The sequence below is a fragment of the Ahaetulla prasina genome, chromosome 1 (genome assembly GCF_028640845.1).
Source record: "Ahaetulla prasina isolate Xishuangbanna chromosome 1, ASM2864084v1, whole genome shotgun sequence".
In the NCBI taxonomy this organism is placed as follows: Eukaryota; Metazoa; Chordata; class Lepidosauria; order Squamata; family Colubridae; genus Ahaetulla; species Ahaetulla prasina.
In genome coordinates, this window is record NC_080539.1 from 293,512,488 (window position 1) to 293,536,417 (window position 23,930).

Consider the following 23,930-nt stretch of genomic DNA (forward strand, 5'->3'; position numbering starts at 1 on the left):
CAGGAATACTCTCAGACTTTATTTCCCTAATGATAGGTTTACGTAAAGGCATTACATCTTTGCAGAAAAATGTAAACTTTAAAGTGGCAGCTACAGTACTTCTGTGCTTGTGGTGCAAGATATTTGCAGTAAGTGAAAGCAGATTAATAGCTCAAGTTTAGAAATAAACCATGTTGGGTTTTTCTGGTTAGAATACATTGGATTGCAGCCTAAAATCAATTAAATGTAACATAGTGGCTGGAATTCTGTAAAAGAAAGACAAAGGAAGCGCATCAGGGAGGTTTAAAAAATAGAAGAAAATTATAGGAGGAGCAAAGCAAAAACCAAAACCTACACAAATCACATATGCACATATAGAATAGAATAGAATAGAATAGAATAGAATAGAATAGAATAGAATAGAATAGAATTTTTATTGGCCAAGTGTGATTGGACACACAAGGAATGTGTCTTGGTGCATATTCTGTGCCTCTGGTGGCCCAGCAGATTAAGTCTGTCTGTTATTAACACAGCTGCTTGCAATTACTGCAAGTTCAAGTCCCACCAGGCCCAAGGTTGACTCAGCCTTCCATCCTTTATAAGGTAGGTAAAATGAGGACCCAGATTGTTGGGGGCAATAAAAGTTGACTTTGTATAGAATAGAATAGAATTTTATTGGCCAAGTGTGATTGGACACACAAGGAATTTGTCTTGGTGCATATGCTCTCAGTGTACATAAAAGAAAAGATACGATATATAATATACAAATGGATGAAGACTATTGCTTAACATAGTGTAAACCACCCTGAGTCTTCGGAGAAGGGCGGGATATAAATTCAAATTAAAAAAAAATGCTCTCAGTGTACATAGAAGAAAAGATATGTTCATCAAGAATTCTAAGGTACAACACTTAATGATAGTCATAGGGTACAAATAAGCAATCAGGAACCAATCAATATTTCCTTTAAAAGTCCTTTCAGCATTCAGTGGAGGTTACTAGACCAAAATATTTTTCACTCTTTCTCTCTCCTCCCTACGTGCCATTTTATTTATAAAGAGTGGCTTCACTATTGTAACACACATAGTTTGTTAGTATGGACCTCTAACTCTCATATATCCTAATTAAGATTTTTTTTTTGTTAGTTTCCATGTTGAAATTAGTGCATCATTAAATAATCCAAAATCCTTATTTATTTATTTATTTATTTATTTATTTATTTATTTATTTATTTATTTATTTATTTATTTATTTGATTTTTATACCGCCCTTCTCCCAAAGGACTCAGGGCGGTGTACAGGCAAAAGTAAAAAAAAACAGACAATACAATATACAATTTAAAATGCAAGTTAAAAAACTTATTATAATTAGCCTAAAAACTTTAAAATATATAAAAAACTAAAACCCCATTTAAAATTAGTAATAAGAAATTTAAAATCGATAAAACTTAAGCCAGCCCCGCGCGAATGAAAAGATGTGTCTTCAGTTTGCGGCGAAAGGTCCGAAGGTCAGGTATTTGGCATAAACCCGGGGGAAGCTCGTTCCAGAGTGTGGAAGCCCCCACAGAGAAGGACCTTCCCCTGGGGGCCGCCAGCCGACATTGCTTGGTGGACGGCACCCTGAGAAGTCCCTCTCTGTGAGAGCTTACGGGTCGGTGGGAGGCATGCGGTAACCGCAGGCGGTCCCGTAAGTACCCAGGCCCTAAGCCATGGGGCGCTTTAAAGGTCGTAACCAAAACCTTAAAGTGCACTCGAAAGGCCACAGGTAGCCAGTGCAGTCTGCGCAGGAGCGGTGTTACGTGGGAGCTACGCGTAGCTCCCTCTATCACCTGCGCAGCTGCATTCTGGACTAACTGAAGCCTCCGAGTGCACCTCAAGGGGAGCCCCATGTAGAGAGCATTACAATAATCCAAGCGAGAGGTAATGAGCGCATGAGTGACTGTGCACAAGGCATCCCGATCAAGGAAGGGGTGCAACTGCCGAACCAGGCGCACCTGGTGGAAGGCCCTCCTGGAGACGGCCGTCAAATGATCTTCAAACGACAGCCGTTCATCCAGGAGGACACCTAAGTTGCGCACCCTATCCTTTGGGGCCAATAACTCGCCTCCAACAGTCAGCTGCGGCTGCAGCTGACTGAATCGGGATGCCGGCATCCACAGCCACTCCGTCTTGGAGGGATTAAGCTTGAGCCTGTTTCTCCCCATCCAGACCCGTACGGCTTCCAAACACCAGGACAGCACTTCAACAACTTCATTAGGGTGGCCCGGGGTGGAAAAGTACAGCTGGGTGTCATCAGCGTACTGCTGGTATCTCACCCCGAAGCCGCTGATGATCTCACCCAACGGCTTCATATAGATGTTGAACAGAAGGGGCGAGAGGATCGACCCCTGCGGCACCCCACAAGTGAGGCACCTCGCGGTCGACCTCTGCCCCCCTGTCAACACCGTCTGCAACCGGTCGGAGAGATAGGAGGAGAACCACCGATACACGGTGCCTCCCACTCCCAATCTCCCCAACCGGCGCAGCAAGATACCATGGTCGATGGTATCAAAAGCCGCTGAGAGGTCTAATAGGACCAGGGCAGAGGAATAACCCCTGTCCCTGGCCCTCCAGAGATCATCCACCAATGCGACCAAAGCTGTCTCCGTGCTGTATCCGGGTTGGAAGCCAGACTGGAACAGGTCTAGATAGACGGCTTCATCCAGGTATTGGGGTAGCTGTCGTGCCACAGCACTCTCTACAACCTTCGCAACAAAGCGAAGGTTGGAGACTGGACGGTAATTACCCAAAATAGCTCATATTTTCAATATGAGAAGCTAACCACAGTTATCTCTGCTGGGGCTTTTACATGCATTTTAAGAAGTAGAAATATTTGCAAATGGTTACATCCTGGCCGTTGTGTTTGCCAATTTTCCTGCACTAGAAGACATTCCCATGTTTGATATTACTATATTATGGTGTGTGTTTTAAAATCCGATTGTGCAGCTGTGCAATTGCCAAGCTATTATTTCTTTCCATCAGTGGCATTTGTTTCCAGCTTTACATAGGCACAAATTTACTGCTTCAGTAAGCTTGCATCCTCACTACTTTTGGCTGTTTAAAAATAATTTTAAAATAGAGCTGACTTGAAAGCAAAATAATGTAAGAATAACCCAGCTGCTGCAAAAGGACCAGGACGCTCTTTGACTAGGATTTTGTTTTTTACAGTGGACAGCCCAAGGCCTTTGTAATATTCAAATGCAGAGAGATTCCTTCCCAATTGTTTGTTCTCCTACAGCTGGTATTCAGACTTCTCCCAATCAGAGAGAACAACTTGACTACTTTCTCCTTGCTATTCATGCATTTATATATCTCAATCATGTTCATGCTCTCTTACTTTTTTTACCAAGCTCCCAAACATAATAGGATTTTCTCATATGAAGGTGCTTGAAGCCCATTGATTTTTGTAGTTCCTTTTTTCAAACTTTATTATATCTTTCTAAGTGTGGCCACCAGAACTATATACAATATTCCAGATATGGATATATTCTATATTTGTATTACAATTTCCTAAGGTGCCCTACCATAAATTTGTCTTTTTTTAGCTGTATACTGTATTTTTCGGACTATAAGACTCACCTTAGTTTTTGGGGAGGAAAATAAGAAAAAAGCTGATTGGCAGGTGGGTTGGCCTCCCCGAATACCCTCGATCAGCTGTTTCCAGAGGTGAATTTTAGCAACAGGTTCCTTTTTTTGGGCTTTTTTTTTCTGCCTCTGAAACTTCTGAAACTTTGTTTCAGAAAAAACATTTTTCTGCCTCTGAAAGCCTCCGAAACAGCTTCAGAAAAAATTCCTCTGAAGCTCTGTTTAGGGGCTTCTTTTCTGAAGCTCTGTTTGGGGGCTTTTTTCTGAAGCTTCATTTCTGCTTTTTCCAGCCTCTGAAACGTCTGTTTGAGAAGCTGAGCAGGGTTACATTTGGAGTATAAGACACACCCAGATTTTCACCCTCTTTTTTGGGGGGAAAAGGTGCGTCTTATACTCTGAAAAATACGATAATTATTATCTTCATTGTGCTATCCACTAACACCCTGACCGGTTTTCTGGTTAATTAGAGACATTTCATATCCCAACAGTATATTTATGAAGATAATGATGTTTGCCACAATGTGGATCACTTTGCACTTACTTAAATTGTACCATATTTGGCTGATCATTCACTCAGTTTAAAAAGATTCTTCTAGAGTTCTTCATAGTCAGTTTTGTTTTGTTTGTTTGTATGTTTTAACCACCATGAATAGTTTGAAATCATCCTCAAATCCAGGAATTCATTGTTTTATTAAGTTGGGTGATTAGTGAACACTGATGATAAAAGCACAATTCCAAATCTTGATTCTTGGAGGATTTCATTACGTACCTCCTGTTGCTGTTAAGCTTAGAACCTTAAAGTAATAACATTTTCAATCACTTAAGGGAGACAGAATGTTAAAGCGTATATGTTCAAAAATCTTGAACATAAATACTTGAATGTTTACACCCTAATGAAATAGGATTACAAACTGCCTTAATACATTGCTTAATGCCAGTTTTATAAATAGATAACTACTAAATCCTAGTAACCATGGAAGCAGTATGATAAATTAGGTAGGATAAAATATAATAACAAAGCACATACAGTGATGTACAATGCAGTATGATCATTTTTGACTGTGACATTTTATATTGTTTGCTATTTATATTGAAGATATTGAATATCTGATGATTCACATGATACAATATTTTCGTATCATTCATTTAAATGAATTCATTTTCAAGGACAAGTAGTTTGTATATCAGAGATTTTCTGAAAGATTTACCATTATTATGGTATTATGGTGGTATTATGAGAATTGGTGGTACAGTGGTTATAATGCAGTTCAGATGCTCCTCGACTTATGACTACAATTGAACCCAAAATTTATGTTGCTGAGACATTTGTTAAGTGAATTTTGCCCCGTTTTTCAATTTTTTTGCCACAGTTGTTAAGTGAATCATTGCAGTTGGTAGGTTAGCAACATGGTTTTTATGAATCTGGCTTCCCCACTGACTTCGCTTGTCAGAAGTCACAAAAGGGGATCACCTGGCCCTGGGACACTGCAAGCGTCATAAATGCGAGTCAAGCATCCGAATTTTGATCATATGACCAAGGGAATGCTTTAGTGGTTGTAAGTGTGAAAATGGTCATAAGTCACTTTTGTCTGTATTTTTGTAACCTTGAACGGTCACTAAATGAACTGTTGTAAATCGAGGACTATCTGTATTGCAGACTAATTCTGCCTACAGCCAGGAGTTCAATCCTGACTCGGCCTTCCATCCTACTGAGATCAATTAAATGAGGACCCAGATTGTTGAGGGCAATATGATGACATTATAAACTGCCCAGATAGTTCTGTATAGCACTATTGAGTGGTATATAAGTCTAAGTGCTGTTGCTATTGCTATTAGTTTCTCTCACAGCTATTCTGAAGTAACTTACTACAAATCTATACAGAAGGAATTGAGTTTAAAAACAGCAACTCCCCCAAAGCTTCTGAAAGGTTCGATAGTTGATTAGAATTGATGTCAACAGCTGACCCTTTATTTACTGCCCAGAAAGCATTTGAGTTGATGAACTAACATAACATTTAATATTTGTTATCAGTTTATGATAAAGTTTGAGATACATGGTTTGTAAAGTTGTGAATCACTTCAAAGGTTGATGAGCCAGGTTATAAGGGATTGGATGTTTTGATGAGTGCTAAGAGCTTTTCATTACTGCTAATGTACATCAAATTAAGTATGCAATTAGACTGAGTATATTCATTGGGTTTATCTAATAATGGTTTATCTAATAAGATTGTGTTTTACTGATTTGTACATTAATTGAACATCTTCTTTTTCTTATAGGATAAGCGTGGCCAGTAAAAGGTACATGGGACATATATACTATTAGAGATTATCACAGACATTCCAAGAGCTGCATAAGTGAGTCTTTAAAATTATTTTTTCTCTGCATTTTAAAGAAAAAAAATGTTTCATTCTTTTCTTTCCTCAAGTTTGTAAATAGGCAAAAATTGACAAAATCTATGATCTTGTGAAAGCATGATGTTAATGCTGTGCAATAGTTTAACAAGCATAGAATCTATAAAGTAAAGATAAAGGTTTCCCTCACACATATATGCTAGTCGTTCCCGACTCTAGGGGGTGGTACTCATCTCCGTTTCTAAGCCGAAGAACCAGTGCTGTCCGAAGATGTCTCCATGGCCATGTGGCCGGCATGACTAAATGCCAAAGGCACACGGAATGCTGTTACCTTCCCACCAAAGGTGGTCCCTATTTTTCTACTTGCATTTTTTTACGTGCTTTCGAACTGCTAGGTTGGCAGAAGCTGGGACAAGTAATGGGAGCTCACCCCATTATGCGGTACTAGGGATTTGAACTGCTGAACTGCCAACCTTTCGATCGACAAGCTCAGCGTCTTAGCCACTGAGCCACTTACAGAATCTATAAGAGGTGAAAAAGCTGCCATTTAGGGCATCAAGTCAAATCCACAGCTCAGGGCAAGGATTCAACCCTGCAAAAGGCTACACTGTCTACCTAAAGACATTTGTTGAAATGAAGTTCATCACCTCCCTTGAAATTGATTCCACTGTCATATTCTTTTTTTTTTAACAAATACAAACTTTTTGTTAGCATTCAACTGGAATTTGCCTTCCTCTAGCTTAAGACCATTATCCCATATCTTAGAGTTTGGGACAACAGGTAGCAGCTTTGATCTTCTGAGTGATATCTATTCCTCTGTTTTTTTATTCTCAATAATAATCATACCCTCATTGGCTCCTTATAACTTTGCAGTGTTCTGCCCATCCTCGGTGTCAATTATACCTATCCCAGTTTCTCAGAATCTATGCTTAAAAATATGGTTCCTAGATTTAATTTTTGTGATCCAACCAACCATCACATTTTATAAGGTGGACACTATTCTTCTATAGATGCAACTTAAAATTGCAGCTTTTAGCAACTTTTTTAGCAGCTGCTAATAATAGTCTCTCAACTCACATTTATTTTTAATAAACTACAAGTCCAAGAAGCTTTTCTCACATACAGTTATCTAAGTCAGGTGTTCCATAAGCTCTACTTTGCATTTGATTCCTCATCTCTAAGTAAAGAATTTATCTCCATTAAATTTCACTCAGTTTCAGTCTACTTTTCTAACTTTTCAATTCAGTTTTGAATTTGCTTTGCATTTTTAAATTTATGAACTCTATCTCTTCATTTAAACATTAATAAAAATATTAAAGAGTTCAAAGTCATTACCAAAGTCTGTAGCACCATATTCGTTACATCACTCCAGTTTTATAAGGAACTACTGATGAACATTCTTTATGTATGGTTTCCAAGCCAGGAATGTCATATGATACCTTATTAAATGTTTTGCTGAGCTCAAGTTATATTATGTCCATAGTCTTTATAAGATACTAAGAAAGTTATTGATTAAAAATATTGACAAGATGTTTTATAAATCCATACTAACTTCTGATAATCACTATATTCTTTTAAAAAATGTTTATAGGTCAATCTTTGTATACATGATTATTGTCAATAAAGAGACTGTATTGCTGAGTTATGTCTTTAGAGAATATGATGTGTAGCCAAAAAATAAATAAATCTCCAAGTAAATTATGGAAAAATCAATCCACAATTCTCACTTGAAATACAAAGAGCAAGGCTCAAATCACCATATTTTGAATGCATTATGCAGAATCACACTTCAGAAAACCATAATGCTGAGAAACATGGAAAGAAAGAAAAGAATTGTTTGATAATGAGATGGGTGGCATATAAATTTAATAAATAGTGTGGCCAGCAACAAAGTGAATGAACTAGATTACGGTGATGGCGAGTATGTCATTGGATGACCTGAATATTGTGGACAAATTATCCTGAAGAAGGTTTAGCTACATGGTAGCTAACAATTGACACCAACTTGAGGGCACATGATCAGTCAATCAATGTGATTAAAAAATACAGTAAAATATGGTTCTAAAATTCTGTTTTCATTTTGTCGTGATGGGGTATTGAGTGTAGATTAATGAGAAAAAAATGAATTTCAACACTTGTAGAACCAGGCTGCAACATAGCAAAATTGACAAAAGTGAAGGAAGTTTGAATATTTTCTTCATGCACTATATCTCACAAACATAAATGAAAAGATATTCTTATAAGCTCTATAGGAAGAGTTTGTTTTGGGACCTAGGAAGCGTGCTCACTGTGAAAAAAAAATCAATATAGCTCCCAGGCTGGTGTTCAAAATGGCATTGAAAACATGGCTGCTCCCTCAGGCCTTGGGGAGGGTGATGCTAAGCCCATATACAATTTTATTTGATTAAAGAAAGCATTCCTGAGGGCACAAATGATCTTTATTTTATTGTTTGCTTGTTTTTAACATTGTAAACCAGAGACGCTTGGGGAATTGAGCGTCCTCTAAATTGAATGAATATAATGACTGAACAAGAAAACCCCCCAAATAAAAATATTTATATTGATTGATTGATTGATAATCAAATTTATATAGCTGCCCGTCTCACGAAAGGTGACTTTGGATAGCACACAAGAGCTAAGAGAGCCAATATAAAAACAAATTAAAATCTAAAACACCACACTGATAATTATCATAAAAATACTAACCGTTGGTGAAGGAAGGATAAAAATGCATCCCTCAGCAATGAACCCTTTTAGAGAAGTTTCTGGTTTTTATGTGAGCTCCAGGTCTGGCAGTATAATCAGGTCTTGGGGGTCTTTCAGAATATCAAAAGGAATTTTTAATGAAAAAAAAATGCAGCCAGCCCCGTTTCAAAGCTAGCATTTCATCACATTTATAAAAGAAAATATTAACCACTTAATGAAGAAAACGTTCAGGTTTTAACTGTAAATATGTTTTACACTCATTATTCTTAAAAATGCTTACTACTCCTTGAGATCTTCTCACCTGAGTTCTTATCAACCTCCCTTTTAAAACCTGTGAATGTGAAAGAATTTAGCGACATCTGTCATCATCCCTTTAAAAATTATCGCATATATAAAGAAGAAATCTTTCTGGCATCCTCCATAGGACTTCCATAAAAATGACTTTTTGAATATGTACCATGGTCTTTTTTCTCCTTCATTCCCACTTGGGGAAGATTTCCGTAAGGCGCCTCTGAATACAGTATGAAAATCCTCTGAGGCGGAGGAGAGATAATCAGCTCTGTTTCTTTGCTTTGTGCAAGAGAGCAACTAAATGTTGTCGAATCAGCCTGCATTTGGATTCCCTGCTGTTTTCCTTCTTTTTCTGGACATCCCGTTGACCCGCTCACTGTCTTTTTCATAGGTGCAGGCAGCTGTGATTGGTGGAACTGGGTCATGTATCTGCCTCTGGCTATCACCATCATGCCTTTTCCTTCAGAGGGAGCAATTTGGCTTGCTTAGGGACTTGTGAAAAGCTTAAGTAAAGTAGATCAGTTTCCATGGTCACACCGGAAAGAGCTATGGTGTTAGAATACAGCAATTTCAAAATTCTTTTTAGTATGAAAAACAGGGATAACAGAGGAGAAGGATTTATTTCCTAGTATCTGCAATCCCATAGATAATTTCTGTGTTTACTATTTAAAACACCCAAATGTCTTTTTAAAGCAGAATTCTGGCATTAGAAGGAAAGTGGTTCAGTGCAGTGAGCATTTTTTTTTAACCAAACAGACAATATTTGGGGTTATACCAGTAGGTTACTGTATTTAACCTGTCCCAGTTTTTTAATATCACAATGGAAAAGTATATTTGTATGTCTGTACTACTTTACACAAGAATCTTCAAGTATGGTTCCTATAGCTTTGTATAACTATGATAGGAATAGAGAGAGTCAGGTAGTTGTAGTAGGCCAGAATAGAAACCAATTTAAGGATCAGAGGATAAATTCTTGTTCTAGCTTAAATACAGAGCCAATTGAGTAACTCTGGACCAGTCACACACTCTCAACCCTAGGAAGAAGGCAAAGGTGAACACTTCCAAAATCTTGCCAAGAAAACCAAAGAGACTTCTCCAGCTAGTCACCAGAAATCAGTACTGACTTGAACACATCCCCTGTCCCAAAGAAAGTAAGGATGGGTATAGTTGGGAAAATGTCCTCGAAGTCCCACTTGTAGGCATCAAGAGTCTAGGCATCAGTTGTTTGTCTTATGTCCAAGCTACCTTTTTTCATCTTAAGGGGTTTAGAAGAAGTTAAAAGCTTTTGGAAGCCTGCCTTTTAGACTTGGTCATTGCATCTGATTTTTTTAAAAAATCCATTCTTAACTTTGGACCATTAATTGTAGCTGTAACATTTCAATGAGGAGAATTTATAAAAAGTACTGGCAATGCTTTAGCTGTCAAACTCCCGGCCCGCTGCCACGACTATATCCAGTTTAGCGAAGGGGGAAAAAGTCCCGATGCATCGTGAGACACCACCATGAAGACATGAATTTGACATCCACTTGCCTATCTTACTTGAACAATTCCAGGTGTTTTTTGAAAATTATATATACACAAGGACTGTGATGGCGAACCTATGGCACACGTGCTAGAAGTGGCACACAGAGCCATCTGTCCATGAGCCTTCGCCCAATGCTCTTTGTGGTTCCGACCAGCTGGTCTTCATGCATGCGGGAGCGCCAGAAACTGGAACAGCAGCTGCCTAGTGTGTATGCGCGTGCCAGGAAGATGATCTTCCAGTTTCCGGCACATGCATGCGCACCGGCCACCTGGTTTTCTGGTTTCTGTTGCACATGTGTGTGCAAAAACCAGCTGGCTGGTGCACATACATGTGCCGGAAACCGGAAGATCATCTTCCTGGTGCATATGCATGCTGTTCTTTTGGTTTTCGGTGCGCGCACACGTGCACTTCCGTTTTGGCACTCAAAACAAAAAGATTCGCCAACACTGCACTAGGATGTGTTCATTATACATACACTAGGATGCTCATTTATTATATATATTTTAAGGTGCTTGAGAGCTTTAGAGTGAAATCACAAGGATATTCCACAAAAAGAGCAACTTCGGTTATTACGTTTTAAACAAGATGGTAAATTGTTTAGCACTTTCTCATCAACTTTTCCTTCAAATCCTGCTGCATCAGGAAGAATACAGGTTGGGCTATTTATTATTACCTATTAACCTGGTGTATTCTACCTCATTCAAATGTGATCCATTCTTTCTATATAATGAATCCCACAGGGCTTTAAGAAGTAGGTGGGAACCGTAAATATGAAATGACAGAGTTATAAAGAGTTGTCCTTGTTTTTCAGAATCAATTGGACTGCATAGCCTGCACAAACATGGAGGGGGATTGTTTAAGCTGCATGAAATATCTGATGTTTGTCTTCAATTTCTTCATATTTGTAAGTTTTCTTTGATTTGTCACATGAGGTCTTTTTCATATGTCTCCTTAGGAGTTGGTTATACTTTGGTAGAAATACTACAGGTGCAGAAGACTCCTTTACATTTCATAGGTAACAACATTTGAAACAAGCAATTTGCTTTTTATCAGAAGCAGCCAGAACATTTTACAATATTTTGAAGTTTGAAATTACTGATGAGACGGAGGCTGCCCATGAATGGGTGGTTCATAAGGCCCATGGATGGACTGTAGTTGTGAGATACTGGAATTCTAGAAGTGGTGTTAAGTGTATCCAGTCACTTGGGTACCTTGGCAACTTACAATTTTATGAAGGCACGGAACATGGTTGTATAATTTCTTCGTGTCTTTTTGCGCAACTTCCATTACTGAGCTTCATAAAAACCATTAAAACTTGACATTTTAAGAGAGCTCTGGGAGTGAGACTGATATGAGTGGGAAGCCTCCATTTACAGATTGTATTCTGAAGTTTCAGTGTTCCCTGGATGCCAGAACTCTTTCATTATTTTGTTTCTAATTGTTAATGCTTATCTTGCTATAACCATGTTTTTCTTTTGGCTTATAAACTTGAAAGAGGGAAATCTAAAGCACTTTGGATTTGAATGGCATATAAGCCCAGGTAGGTGGGTAGGCAGGTAGGCAAAGAACCAGTTTAGTGCAGTGATTAGGACAACTAGTTAGAAACTAGGAGACTAGGAGTTTTAGTCCTGTGTTAGGGACAAAACCAATTGAATGACCTTGGGCCAGTCACTCCATGTCAGTCCTAGGAAACAGGCAATGGCAAATCACTTCCAAAAATCCTTACCAGGAAAACCTTAAATGTCTGGCAGTTAGTTGGATCAAAGCCGGGGGGGGGGGAGAGAGGGAGAGAGAGAGAGACAGACAGACAGACAGAGAGACAGACAGAAAGTGTGACAGGAAGTAGTAGCCTAAATAGCAATATTGGCATGTTCATTAACGTGTTGTTCAAGAACAACAAAGTGCCTTCACATGTCACCTGAGCTCTTGGCATGAAATACAGTAGCTCTTGAGTCCAACTTCTTCTGGCAGTACCTTTGTTTCTGAAAAAGCCATCTGAAGATAATATATATCACCTGTGTATGCAGATAATTCATTGTAGCTGAAGTATTTGGAAAAAAAATTACCCTACTGAAATATGTTGAAGTTTAACATAAGCTGGATTCATACATCATTACATTATGCTAATCCTTAATGCAACTTGCTTGATTCTCTTAACTGCTCTAGTGAATCCAGCAAATGATTGCTTGAAAGCATGACTTAACCCATCCATTTTTTGACCATAATTAAATAAAATGATATCTTATTGCTTAAATCTGGCTATAAGTTAAGGAACACCTATACAATTAAGAGACAGCAGTCCTACCATTTTTTTTTAATTCTCCAAATGAAAAGATGAGGAATGAGCATATTAAGATTACGATACTAATTCCTCTCTTGAATATTTGCATGTATTTCCTTTCCTTTGAAATGATGGTATCAGGTTAAAAAACTATGAAATAAGATTTTGTAATAAATAAGTATAATGAATAACTGGAATTCTTAAAAGTGGGGCTGCTTTCAGTTGTAAATAATCACAATATTAATCAATTTAAAAATGAAGTGTATTATATATATATATATATATATATGTAGGTCTTTGGTTATTCGGGTTTTCTCCCGCGTAAAATTGGAAGTGTCATGGATATATATATATATATATATATATATATATATATATATATATATATATATATATATATAAATATATATATATATATATATATATATATATATATATATATGTTTTCTGAGGTTTTCACGGGTGTTTGTATATAGGTCTTTGGTTGTTCGGGTTTTCTCCCGTAAAATTGGAAGTGTCTTGGCGGCGTTTCGTGAAGTCTCATTCGTCATCTTCAGGCTTCAGCTCGTGCTTCTGGGAGCAATGTGTGATCGCAGCTGTTTCTTCCTTTTAACTGCTAGTGGGGTTTGAACTGATTGGGTGGGAGCTTGGCTGTGCTCTGATTGGATGGGGTTTTCTGTGCTCTGATTGGCTGGGGTGTGTCCTGTGTTGGTGGGGGCTTGGTTGTGCTCAGTCTAGTCTGTGCTGCAGGGGATTTGAGCTGGTGAGCTGCATAGCTGTTGTTTGGCTTTGTGGTCGTGCTACATCTTCATAGTGGGTGTCAGTCTGCTGCATGTATGGATTGGAGGGTTTGAAATGGCTAATGTTGCAGCTGCGGTCTGGCTTCTGGTCCTTGGTCGTGCTTCATGATCAGTGTGGGTTTGGGTCTGCTTTCTGGGTGGATGTGGTGGTGACATCCTGTGTGGACCTTGTGAGTGTGGGTCTGGTGTCATTCCTCGTGTTAGGGACTCGTTTGTCAATAAGGCGGGTTTCCAAATGGCTGGTAGGCGGAGGTGTCATCTCGTTTGTTCATGCTGTGTGGGCGTTTTTCTATCTCAATGGCTTCTCTGATTATTCTGTTGTTAAAGTGTTCAGTTTTGGCGATAGTTCTGGTCTTTTTAAAGTCAATATCATGTCCTGTGACTTTAAAGTGTTGGACCAGGGAAGAAGTTGGTTCCTCTTTTTTGAATGAGTTCTTGTGTTCTTCAATGCGTGCACTTATTCTTCTGTTGGTTTGTCCAATGTATGTGGTGGGGCAGGCGGTGCATGGGATTTCATATACTCCTTGATTTTCTAACTCAATTTTGTCTTTGGGGTTTCTTAGGATGGTGGATATTTTTCTGTTTGTGCAGAATGCTGTCTTGATGTTGTGTTTGTGGAGGATCTTGCTGATTCTGTCTGTGGTGCCTTTTATATATGGGAGGAGGGCTGTGCCGTTTTCTTGTTCTCTGTCTTGGATTTTAGTGGGGGGTTCTTTTTGGATTAGCTTGGTAATCTTATTTTTTTTGGGATCCATTGGATGTTAGTACGTTAGTGAGAGTGTCTTGTTCGGGTTTTAGGTGTTGTTCATCAGCTAAGCATTTTGTTCTGGAGATGAGTGTCTTGGCTACGGAGTTGATCTGTGCTGGGTGGTGGTGTGAGAGTGCGTGCAGATAGCGGTTTGTGTGTGTTTTCTTCTGGTAGATGGTGTGTCCTAGGGAGCCATTGGGTTTTCTGTAGACTAAGACATCCAGGAAGGAAGTTGGTTATTAACTTCTGTTTCCATGGTGAACTGTATTTTGGGGTGTAGGCTATTGAGGTGTGTGAGGAAGTTGTCAAGTTTTTCTTTCCCGTGTGGCCAGATTATGAAGGTGTCGTCTACATATCTGAGCCAGAGTTTGGGTTTGTGATCAGATTTTTCTAGAGCTTGGGTTTCAAAGTGTTCCATGTAGAGATTGGCAATGACAGGTGAGAGGGGTGATCCCATGGGTGCTCCTTCTACTTGTTTGTATTTTTGTCCATTGTAGATGAAGTATGTGTTGGATAGGCAGTGGTTGGTCAGATCTAGGATGTGCTTGGGGGGGTTATATTTGTTTTGGATAGCTGTCAAGGCTTCTTTGATTGGCACTTGGGTGAAGAGGGATATGACATCAAAGCTCACGAGTAGGTCGCTGGGCTGTAAGTTTTGTTTCAAAACCAGCTCAAATCCCCCTGCAGCACAGATTAGACTGAGCACAACCAAGCCCCCACCAACACAGGACACACCCCCAGCCAATCAGAGCACAGAAAAACCCCCATCCAATCAGAGCACAGCCAAGCTCCCACCCAATCAGTTCAAACCCCCACTAGCAGTTAAAAGGAAGAAACAGCTGCGGTCACACATTGCTCCCAGAAGCACGAAGCTGAAGCCTGAAGATGACGAATGAGACTTTCGACGAAGTCTCATTCGTCATCTTCAGGCTTCAGCTTCGCTTCTGGGAGCAATGTGTGATCGCAGCTGTTTCTTCAACTGCTAGTGGGGTTTGAACTGATTGGGTGGGAGCTGTGCTCTGATTGATGGGGTTTGGTGCTCTGATTGGCTGTGTCCTGTTTGGGTGGGGGCTTGGTTGTGCTCAGATTAGTCTGAGCTGCAGGGGGATTTGAGCTGGTGAGCTGCATAGCTGTTGTTTGGCTTCGTGATCGTGGTCGTGCTACATCTTCATAGTGGGTGTCAGTCTGCTGCATGTATGGATTGGAGGGGTTTGAAACGTCACCAAGACACTTCCAATTTTACGCGGGAGAAAACCCGAATAACCAAAGATCTACATATATATATATATATATATATAGATTTTATTTCCATTTTCCAACAACATATTTGTGTACAATCTGTTATCCATCATTAATCATTATTTTTTATTTATTGCTGATTCAGGCCTGCCCGACTGCCACCTCCTTTCTTCACAACCTCCCTCTACCCTCCTTCATCTCCTTCACTTTACTACTTCCTCTCCTCCTTCTCCACTCCTCCCTTCTTCCACCCTTTCTAACCTTCTTATTCCCCTCCTCCTTCTCAACTCTTTCCTACCTACTTTCTTCCCTCCTTCTACTCCTCTCTCCTTTCTTTTTGAAATGGCAGTCGGGCAGCCCCAATATCATTTCAAATTTTAATTTCATATCTTCAATCATTACTGTACATTAAAAACCAATACATGTGTCATTTTCCCCCCTCTCCCCCCTCCCTCATCCTCCCCACTTCCCCCCACCCACCCCCCCAGACTTCCCAGAGCAAATACTGGGTATTATGACCAACAATCACAAGCTAAAGTATACAAAATATACATAAACTCCCACCCCTCTCTAAAACTTTAAATCCCCTCACAATAAAAATAATAGATAAGAAAGAATAAGAAAAAAGAAAAAAGAAAAGGAACAATACCAATACAATCTTCCCTTCACATATTACTTCTTCTTACAGTCCATTTTTAAAATTTAGTCCATCTTCTCAAATTCGATTTTTTTCCACTTGTATATTCCTTCAAATTTCATAAGTCCATTTCTTAAATTACAGTCCATTTTCTCAAGCTCAAATTTTCATCACTTATATATTTCTTCAATTGTCATAACATTTAATGTCTGATCTTCCAATATTACTCCATCAGTCAAATATCAGTACGAATAAAGTCTCTCAGATACAATATTTCCAACTTAACTTCATAAAATGAAGTTTTTCATAAAACTTCATAAAATGAATACATGAAAATGTATTCTTGAAATTTTTGGAAGATGCCTTTTCAGATAAGGCTATCAGTTTGGGTCTACCAAAAATTGGATGGCCACTACATGTTAACAAATTAGATGTTAACATTAGATGTTAATGAAGTAATACAGGGGGCGGGAAAGCAGCTATCTTGCAGTCATCCAAATTTTAGCAGCTTAGATATGGGGTCTCTATTCTCTGAACATAATAAATTGTACCATAAGGATCTGGCCGGCATTACAACAATTACAATTCAACTTTTAACTTGAATTATACTGTCTAGATGAACTTTTCCAAGAAAATAGTTTTAATCTGAATCTTCCCTTTTTATGACAGCTGGGTGGTACCTGTCTCCTGGGAGTTGGAATCTGGGTCATAGTTGATCCCACAGGATTTCGTGAGATCGTGGCTACTAACCCTTTGCTCTTTACTGGAGCATATATCATGGTGGCTATGGGAGCTATGCTCTTCTTGTTGGGATTCCTTGGTTGCTGTGGAGCGATCCGTGAAAACAAATGTCTTCTTCTTTTTGTAAGTACAACTGAGTGGATTACTTTTCACAGTGTACCTACTTGTGTTATTTTGACCTAAGTCCAGAAAATAATGTTATAAATAACTACAATTTATTTTATTTTAAATTACACATTTTTGAACCACTCATCTCCCTTAGGGAGAAGGATTATTTTTTTATTACTCCCATTACATCATTTAACTTTAAGGCGTAAATTATTTTCCTTTGGGAATAAAAAAAAAAGGAATATAAACGGAAAAATATATGTTGCCATGTGGAATATTTCTGAAGCTTGCTTCAAAATAAATCAGGATTGTTAAATTACAATTTAAACAGTTGTCTTCTGCTTGAGTGCACATAAAATTAAAACTATGGTTTCTGTAAAATTATTTTAATAGCATGCATTTTAATTATTTAATAACATGCATTGTATTTTAAATTCATGGAATAATCAAAATTCTTTGAATAATTTGTAGTTATTTAAAATGTTTAAAACAGGGGTGTCAAATAGGTGGCCCACAGACTGGATGTGTCACACACAGGCCACGCCACCCCAGCTCAGCGAATGGGGAAAAGATTGTGAAATGTCACATGATGGCAATGTGACATGGCGAGTTTGACACCTATGTATTCTCATTTCCACCTTTATTCACTCATCCTAATTTGTAACCTGACACCAGTATTACTTTTCTTGGAATAAAACTTGTGTATCAGCCCTGTAGCTAAAGAATAAAGTTGGCAATAAAGAATTGCCAACTTAGAGTTTTGAGGAAGAAAAACTCTCAAGAGGCCATAATTATGCTCCAGTCTTCCAGTGTTGCTTAACTCACAAAGGGTCTCTATAGATTCAATCTTTGTGGGGGGTCGAATGCATCCATATGTCAACCAACTTGATCAAATTTGAGCTTCACAATCATATTTAATAAGTAGAGCCTTGACATATTCCAAGAAATTCTGTGGCAAAACAAAAAAAATGTCAAATTGTGCTACATCTATTCCAACATGAAAATGTATCATTCTTATTTTCTTTTTCTTTTTAAGTTTGATTTGCTCACTTCTTGCAGAGACAATTCATTTGGAGCATTAGATAGCATCCACAAAGGTTTTGCCACCATTTCACCAGTTTCCATATTTTATTTTCTTGTGGCTCAGGATGAAAGTGATCCAGATTTGGCAACTGGTTCATATTTGTGGTGGGTTTTGTGTCTCAAAGTCATGTGACCACATTTTTGTGACCTTCGTACAAACGAAGTGAATGGGGAAGCCAGATTCACTTAACAGTCGGGTTACTAACTTATCAACTGCAGTGATTCACTTAACAACTGTGGCAAGAAAGGTCATAAAATGGGGCAAAAGTCACTTAACATAAATTTTGGGCTCAAAATTGGTCTCTCAGTGTTTCAGTTTACTTCCATGTTTACATTTTGTTGATACAACAAATACACACACACACACACACTCACAAAATTTGGCAAAAGCAAGACACCGTGGTATTTTATATTACATAAACTGCATACTCCACCACCCAAAAAGTTGAGTATTCCTGCAAAAACTGAAATTTTCATTCATTTGGCTATTCGTGCCTAATTTCATCTTAAATATGCAGGATGGGAAAAGTGTTGTATATCAGTGTTTGTCAAGAGCGTGCAAAATAGCATTTTCTTCCAGGAAAAAAAAATGGTATTGTAACAAAGAACTGATGCTACGAAATGATTAAGCGTGGGGGCCATGAAAAAAAAAATTGACTTGGCAGAGAGTTTGGATGGAATGGTTGTTATCTATATCTTAATTAGGGGAAAGGTGTTATTTTCATGGACTAATTAAAATCCACGTCCTCCTACAAAGTTTTCAAATATAGATGAATCAGAGGCTTCCCAGGAGAGATTTCTCAGTGATACATAATAAATGCCTGAAGCTTTCAAGTCAAGTATAAATTCAAGGAAAGTGTACAGCACAGCTGAGAGATGAGAGAAACATGCATCCCCAGGGAAGTTCTTAAATTTCTTTCTCTGTAGAGATTATTTCTCATGTTATGTTTTTATAAAAAAAATGTTGCTGTTGAATGAAATATAACTTGTACTTCATAGCCCGTAAACCTTGTCTAGGAGTTGGACTTGTTTTTAAAAAAAATAAATTGCAAGGGTTCCTGACCAAAAAATAAGTTAGCCCATGGAATAACCTAATGATATTTTAAATCCTTTGATAATGCAGTGTTGTATCTATGAATTTTGCAAATCTACAAAATAATTTCATCAGTAAGAAGATGCCAATCCTACAAATCAATGTATTCTGTCTGCAATACTAAGAAAGAAATAAAAAAAGAAACCAATACTATTTGCTCCACTTCATATTTAAGGCAGTTTTACTTTTCGTATACAAGTGTGAACATGAATCTTAAAAATTACTTAAATAACTAGACAAAAAAAATATGTCTCAGAAAATAAATATGTATATCAAAAATTGGATGATAGAACATCCACAATTAACCATAAAAATATGGGAACAATTTCTTGAACACACAACAGATCTGAAGGTGACAGGTATCCTGACCACAGTTCTTATCTTGGATTCCAGATCAGCAATTTGATTGATTGATTGATTAAATGAATGAATGAATGATTAAATGATTAAATAAATGATTACATACATACATTCATACATAAGCAAATGACTTTGAAGTCTGTTTAATTCATCTGATGGTTAAATCCAAATTCGGATTGATGATCGTGGCAAATTCCCAGTTTTAATTTTTGAACAAAGTTAAAAGCATGTTATTATATGAGGACCTTTAAAAATTTGTTTACCGATTTTTGTTTGTAAGTAAAGTTCCTGTAATCCTTTTTTTCCCTAACCTTCCATGGGGAATGAAGCCTGCTGTGTATTTCAGACAAATACGTACAGTATCTGCAGGATCTGAAGCTTTCATCCCAAAACAACAAAAGAACTATTGTGCCATTGCATCTCATGTTTTACCCTTTTTGGATGTTTGTTTGTTTGTTCTATTCATATAGCTGCCTGTCTCATACATGTCACTTTGAGTGGTTCAGAGTCACAGACTTAACAACTAAAATGGAAAACTTTAAAAAAAAAACCAATTAAAACAGTTAAAATTTAATCTGTGGGAGTGTACAATTCATAAAGTGACAATACAACTTCTAACAGGCTCTATACCAGTGGTTCTCAACCTTTATAGTGCTGCGACCCCTTTAATACAATTCCCCACAATGTGGCAATCTCTTTAATACAATTCCCCACAATGTGGCGACCCCAACCATAAAATTATTTTTGTTTTGAATTTATTGCACCTGAAGCTGTATTGGCTAGCGATCTGAACTGCTTGCAGTTGCCTTGAGGACGGAGGCATTAAAGCAGAGACTCCTCCCCTATTAAGTTTATCACTCCTGAAGCCAGATTAGGCTAGCAATTGGGAGTGATTGCAGCTGGCTTGAGAGGGAGACACCAGAGCAAAGATTTCTCTCTTTTTTAATTCATCGCGCCTGAAGCCGAATTCGGCTAGCGATTTGAAGAGCCTGCAGCTGGCTTGTGGAGTCAACCATTGGAGCGCAATTCTTCGACTCACAAGTATACTTCCCATATTTCCGATGGTCTTAGGTGACCCCTGGCAAATCGTCATTCGACCCCCAACAGGGTCCCGAACCGCTGCTCTATACCATCATTGGATTCTCAACCACTATGACAAGGCCATGTCTTCAGACCCTTCTGAAAAGCCAGTAGGGTCATGAGCAGTTTAACCTTGGGGGAATGATGTTCCAAAAGGAAGATGCTGTTGCAGAAAAGTCTTTTCTTCTGGGTACTGTCAGATGACATTTCTTAGTGCAAAGACCCATAACATGCTTTCTGTTGTGTCTCACCACCGCAGCCGGGGTCTGCTTATCTGCTTCTGAACGCTGAAGAATGTCCTAGCATGCCTCCCGGCCCCAGCCCTGGCTCCATGCCCAGACAGGCTGAGGAGGGGGCATCTCCCAGCCCCAGCCCTGGCTCCATGCCCAGACAGGCTGAAGAAAAGCAAGTATCTCCAGCCTCCAGCTCTGGCTCCATGCCCAGGCAAACGGAGCAACTAGACCCCTCCCCCTCCTCCACAGCATGTGAGCCTGAGGAAGGTTTATTACCAACAGCTGCCGATTGGAGTGACCCTCGCTTCAGAAGAATTGATAGGCGGCGGCGTCAGAAGGAAGGGAGGGGCAGGCCTGGATAAGTGCTGAGTCATGGAGCCACACCCCATGGCCTATATAAAGGATCTGCTTTCTGGCAGTCTCTGAGTCAGGCAAAGTCTAAACATATCTTGCTGAAGTCACTTTCTGGTCTCCTGCCTGCCCTGAGGACTTTGCTAGGACTTTGGCAGAGCTGCAGAGGCACACCTGATTCGGATTTCCCTGACCCGGCCGTCAGCGGAGGAGTGGGACACGACACTTTCCCGCCAGTCCTGATGGATCAAGTAGATGTAACCAAGGAGAAGTGGTCCCCCAAATAACCTTGCAACATCACCAAGCGTTATAAAAGACATTGGACTTAGTTTGCAGTGCAGCTTTATTTCATATGACTCCTCTGGTTTCTATAATTCCCCCTCTCTCGTTTGTCATGCAGAAATTAAACAAAGCAACTAAAGGGATGCTTGTAGTTTCGCACCTAAGCCATTTTGCAGCCTTTTGTAAGGTGGGAGATGTTCCCCTTCCATGCCATGTACAAAATAGGCTGGCCTGGTATTTAATTTTAATTTTAGTTCTAGCAGCAAGAAGAAAGCCTATGAATGGCTCATAGCAACTTAAATTTTAGCATCTGTTTTTGTAGGGTTTCCCCACCAGTGTTCTTGGAAAAGGAGCACATTTCTGATAGACTTTCCTGCCAAAAAATCATTATTTGGTTACTTGGGATTCCCCTCTCAATCTCTCTCCCTTTTTTCAATTTCAGTGCCTGTTCTCTTTTTTATGTTTATTTTTTCCAGGTTTCTTTTTGAGCCTGAAAACAAGCGATATTGCTGCTGTAATGAGTTGAACCATTAAAGCCCTCATATCATTAATATGACTTTTAAAGCAGTGTAGATACTTGACCTCTGAAAGGTGGATTAGCTGCAGAATTTTGGGTGTTGTAGGCACTAGATACTTACAAAAGGCTGGCACATATTTATCAAATATAGATAGTTCTTGACTTACGACCACAATTGAGCAGAAATTTTCTGTTGTTAAGTGAGTTTGACATTTGTTAAGTGAATTTTGCCCCATATCACAACCTTTCTGGCCACTGTTATTAGGTAAATCACGGCTGCCGATAAATTAGTAACCCGGTTGTTACGTGAATCTGGTTTATCCACTGACTTTGTTTGTCAGAAGGTCGCAAAAGGGGATCATATGACCTTGGGACATAGCAATGGTCATAAATATGAACCAGTTGCCAAGCATCTGAAATTTGATCACATGATTATGGAGATTCTGCAAAAGTCATAACTGTGAAAAATGGTCATAGGTCACTTTTTTCGTTGTCGTCGTAACTAAATGAATGGTCACTAAATGAACTGTTGTAAATCGAGGACTACCTGTAATGGTATGTGATGCAGAGTAGGTGAAGAGTTGTCAGATGGCCCAGAAGTATTGCTGTGTATGAACTTCATAAATCCAAGGGAATGGTCATAATAGTAATGGAATAATCAGTTATAAACAATGAAATATGCCAAGTAAAAAGTAGCATATATCCCAGATGATTAACAGCTTTAATAGCGTATCAAACGATCCCCTAATTCTGGGGATTTGACATTTTCTAATCATTTTCTTAAGGTATTTATTTGGCAAATTTGTTCCACTCTAGCTGTCAATTTCTAAACATGCTTTAGTCAGTTTAACCTATTCTTATTATGATTTTATTAAATGTTGTGGCAGATGTTCACTCTAGATAAACAGTAATGTACATTTCTTTTTTTCCTCTTTCAGTTCTTCATGTTTATTTTGCTAATCTTCCTGGCGGAACTCTCGGCTGCAATCTTGGCATTTATCTTTAGAGAAAATGTGAGTATGATGATGATGGAATGTTCTTTAGGAATCTGCAGAATTATATTCATTTGGACTTTTACTTTATAAATTTGCCGAGCAGTCCTTTGTTCAAGATACTGAAGCATTTCCACTTAGTCTAAGCAATTTGAAACCACCCATTGAAAATAAACAAGCACAGCTTGGGTCATGCATAGATGCTTTATGGATAGAAGAAAAGGTCATCTTTAAAACTGAATTAGCTTTATTTTGAGAATACAGGGACTAAACTAGTGGTTTGAGAGTTTAAGGTTGCAAATCTGTGATTTCTGGGAGAGCATTCCAAGGGCCTTATGATAAGTCAGACTTTCCCAACTGAAAACAAAGAGATCCAATCTTGGAAGTGGATATTAGGGTCCTTAGATGGTCTCCCTGTAGATTAGGGAGAACTGCTGAAATTGTGGCTTCTCTAGCAGGGGTCCGAGACAGTGGTGGGTTTCAATTTTTTTTACTACCGGTTCTGTGGATGTGGTTTGGTGGGCATGGCTTGGGCGTGGCAAGGGAAGGATACTGTAAAATCTCCATTCCCACCCCATTCTAGGCGAAGGTTACTGCAAAAATCCCCATTTTCTCCCAATCAGCTGGGAGGCAGAGAATAGCTAGGGGCGGGACCATTCAGAATTTTTACTACTGGTTCTCTGAACTACTCAAAATTTCTGCTACCGGTTCTCCAGAACTGGTCAGAACCTGCTGAAACCCACCTCTGGGTTATGATATTAGTAGAGTCTAAATTTCTAGATAGTTTCCAGATATTAGTTTTAAAATTATGAACAGTATATCACTCTTGAAGCTAGTGGGCACAGTCTCATTGAGAGAGATTTTTTTATATCTGCATGAGATATTAGTAATAATGAAAAAGGCATATATTT

At 38.7% G+C, this 23,930-nt stretch overlaps 1 protein-coding gene across 1 annotated transcript in view; it reads left to right on the forward strand.

Moving 5' to 3' along the window:
• The window catches only part of TSPAN18 (tetraspanin 18), a 234,587-nt gene that overhangs the window by 177,051 nt on the left and 33,606 nt on the right, over nucleotides 1-23,930 (forward strand). The window contains exons 3-6 of the mRNA XM_058161711.1: nucleotides 5,878-5,955; nucleotides 11,286-11,378; nucleotides 16,849-17,043; nucleotides 22,966-23,040. Of these exons, the coding sequence (XP_058017694.1) occupies nucleotides 11,316-11,378; nucleotides 16,849-17,043; nucleotides 22,966-23,040 (333 nt within the window). The 5' untranslated portion in view covers nucleotides 5,878-5,955; nucleotides 11,286-11,315. The remainder of the gene's footprint in view (nucleotides 1-5,877; nucleotides 5,956-11,285; nucleotides 11,379-16,848; nucleotides 17,044-22,965; nucleotides 23,041-23,930) is intronic.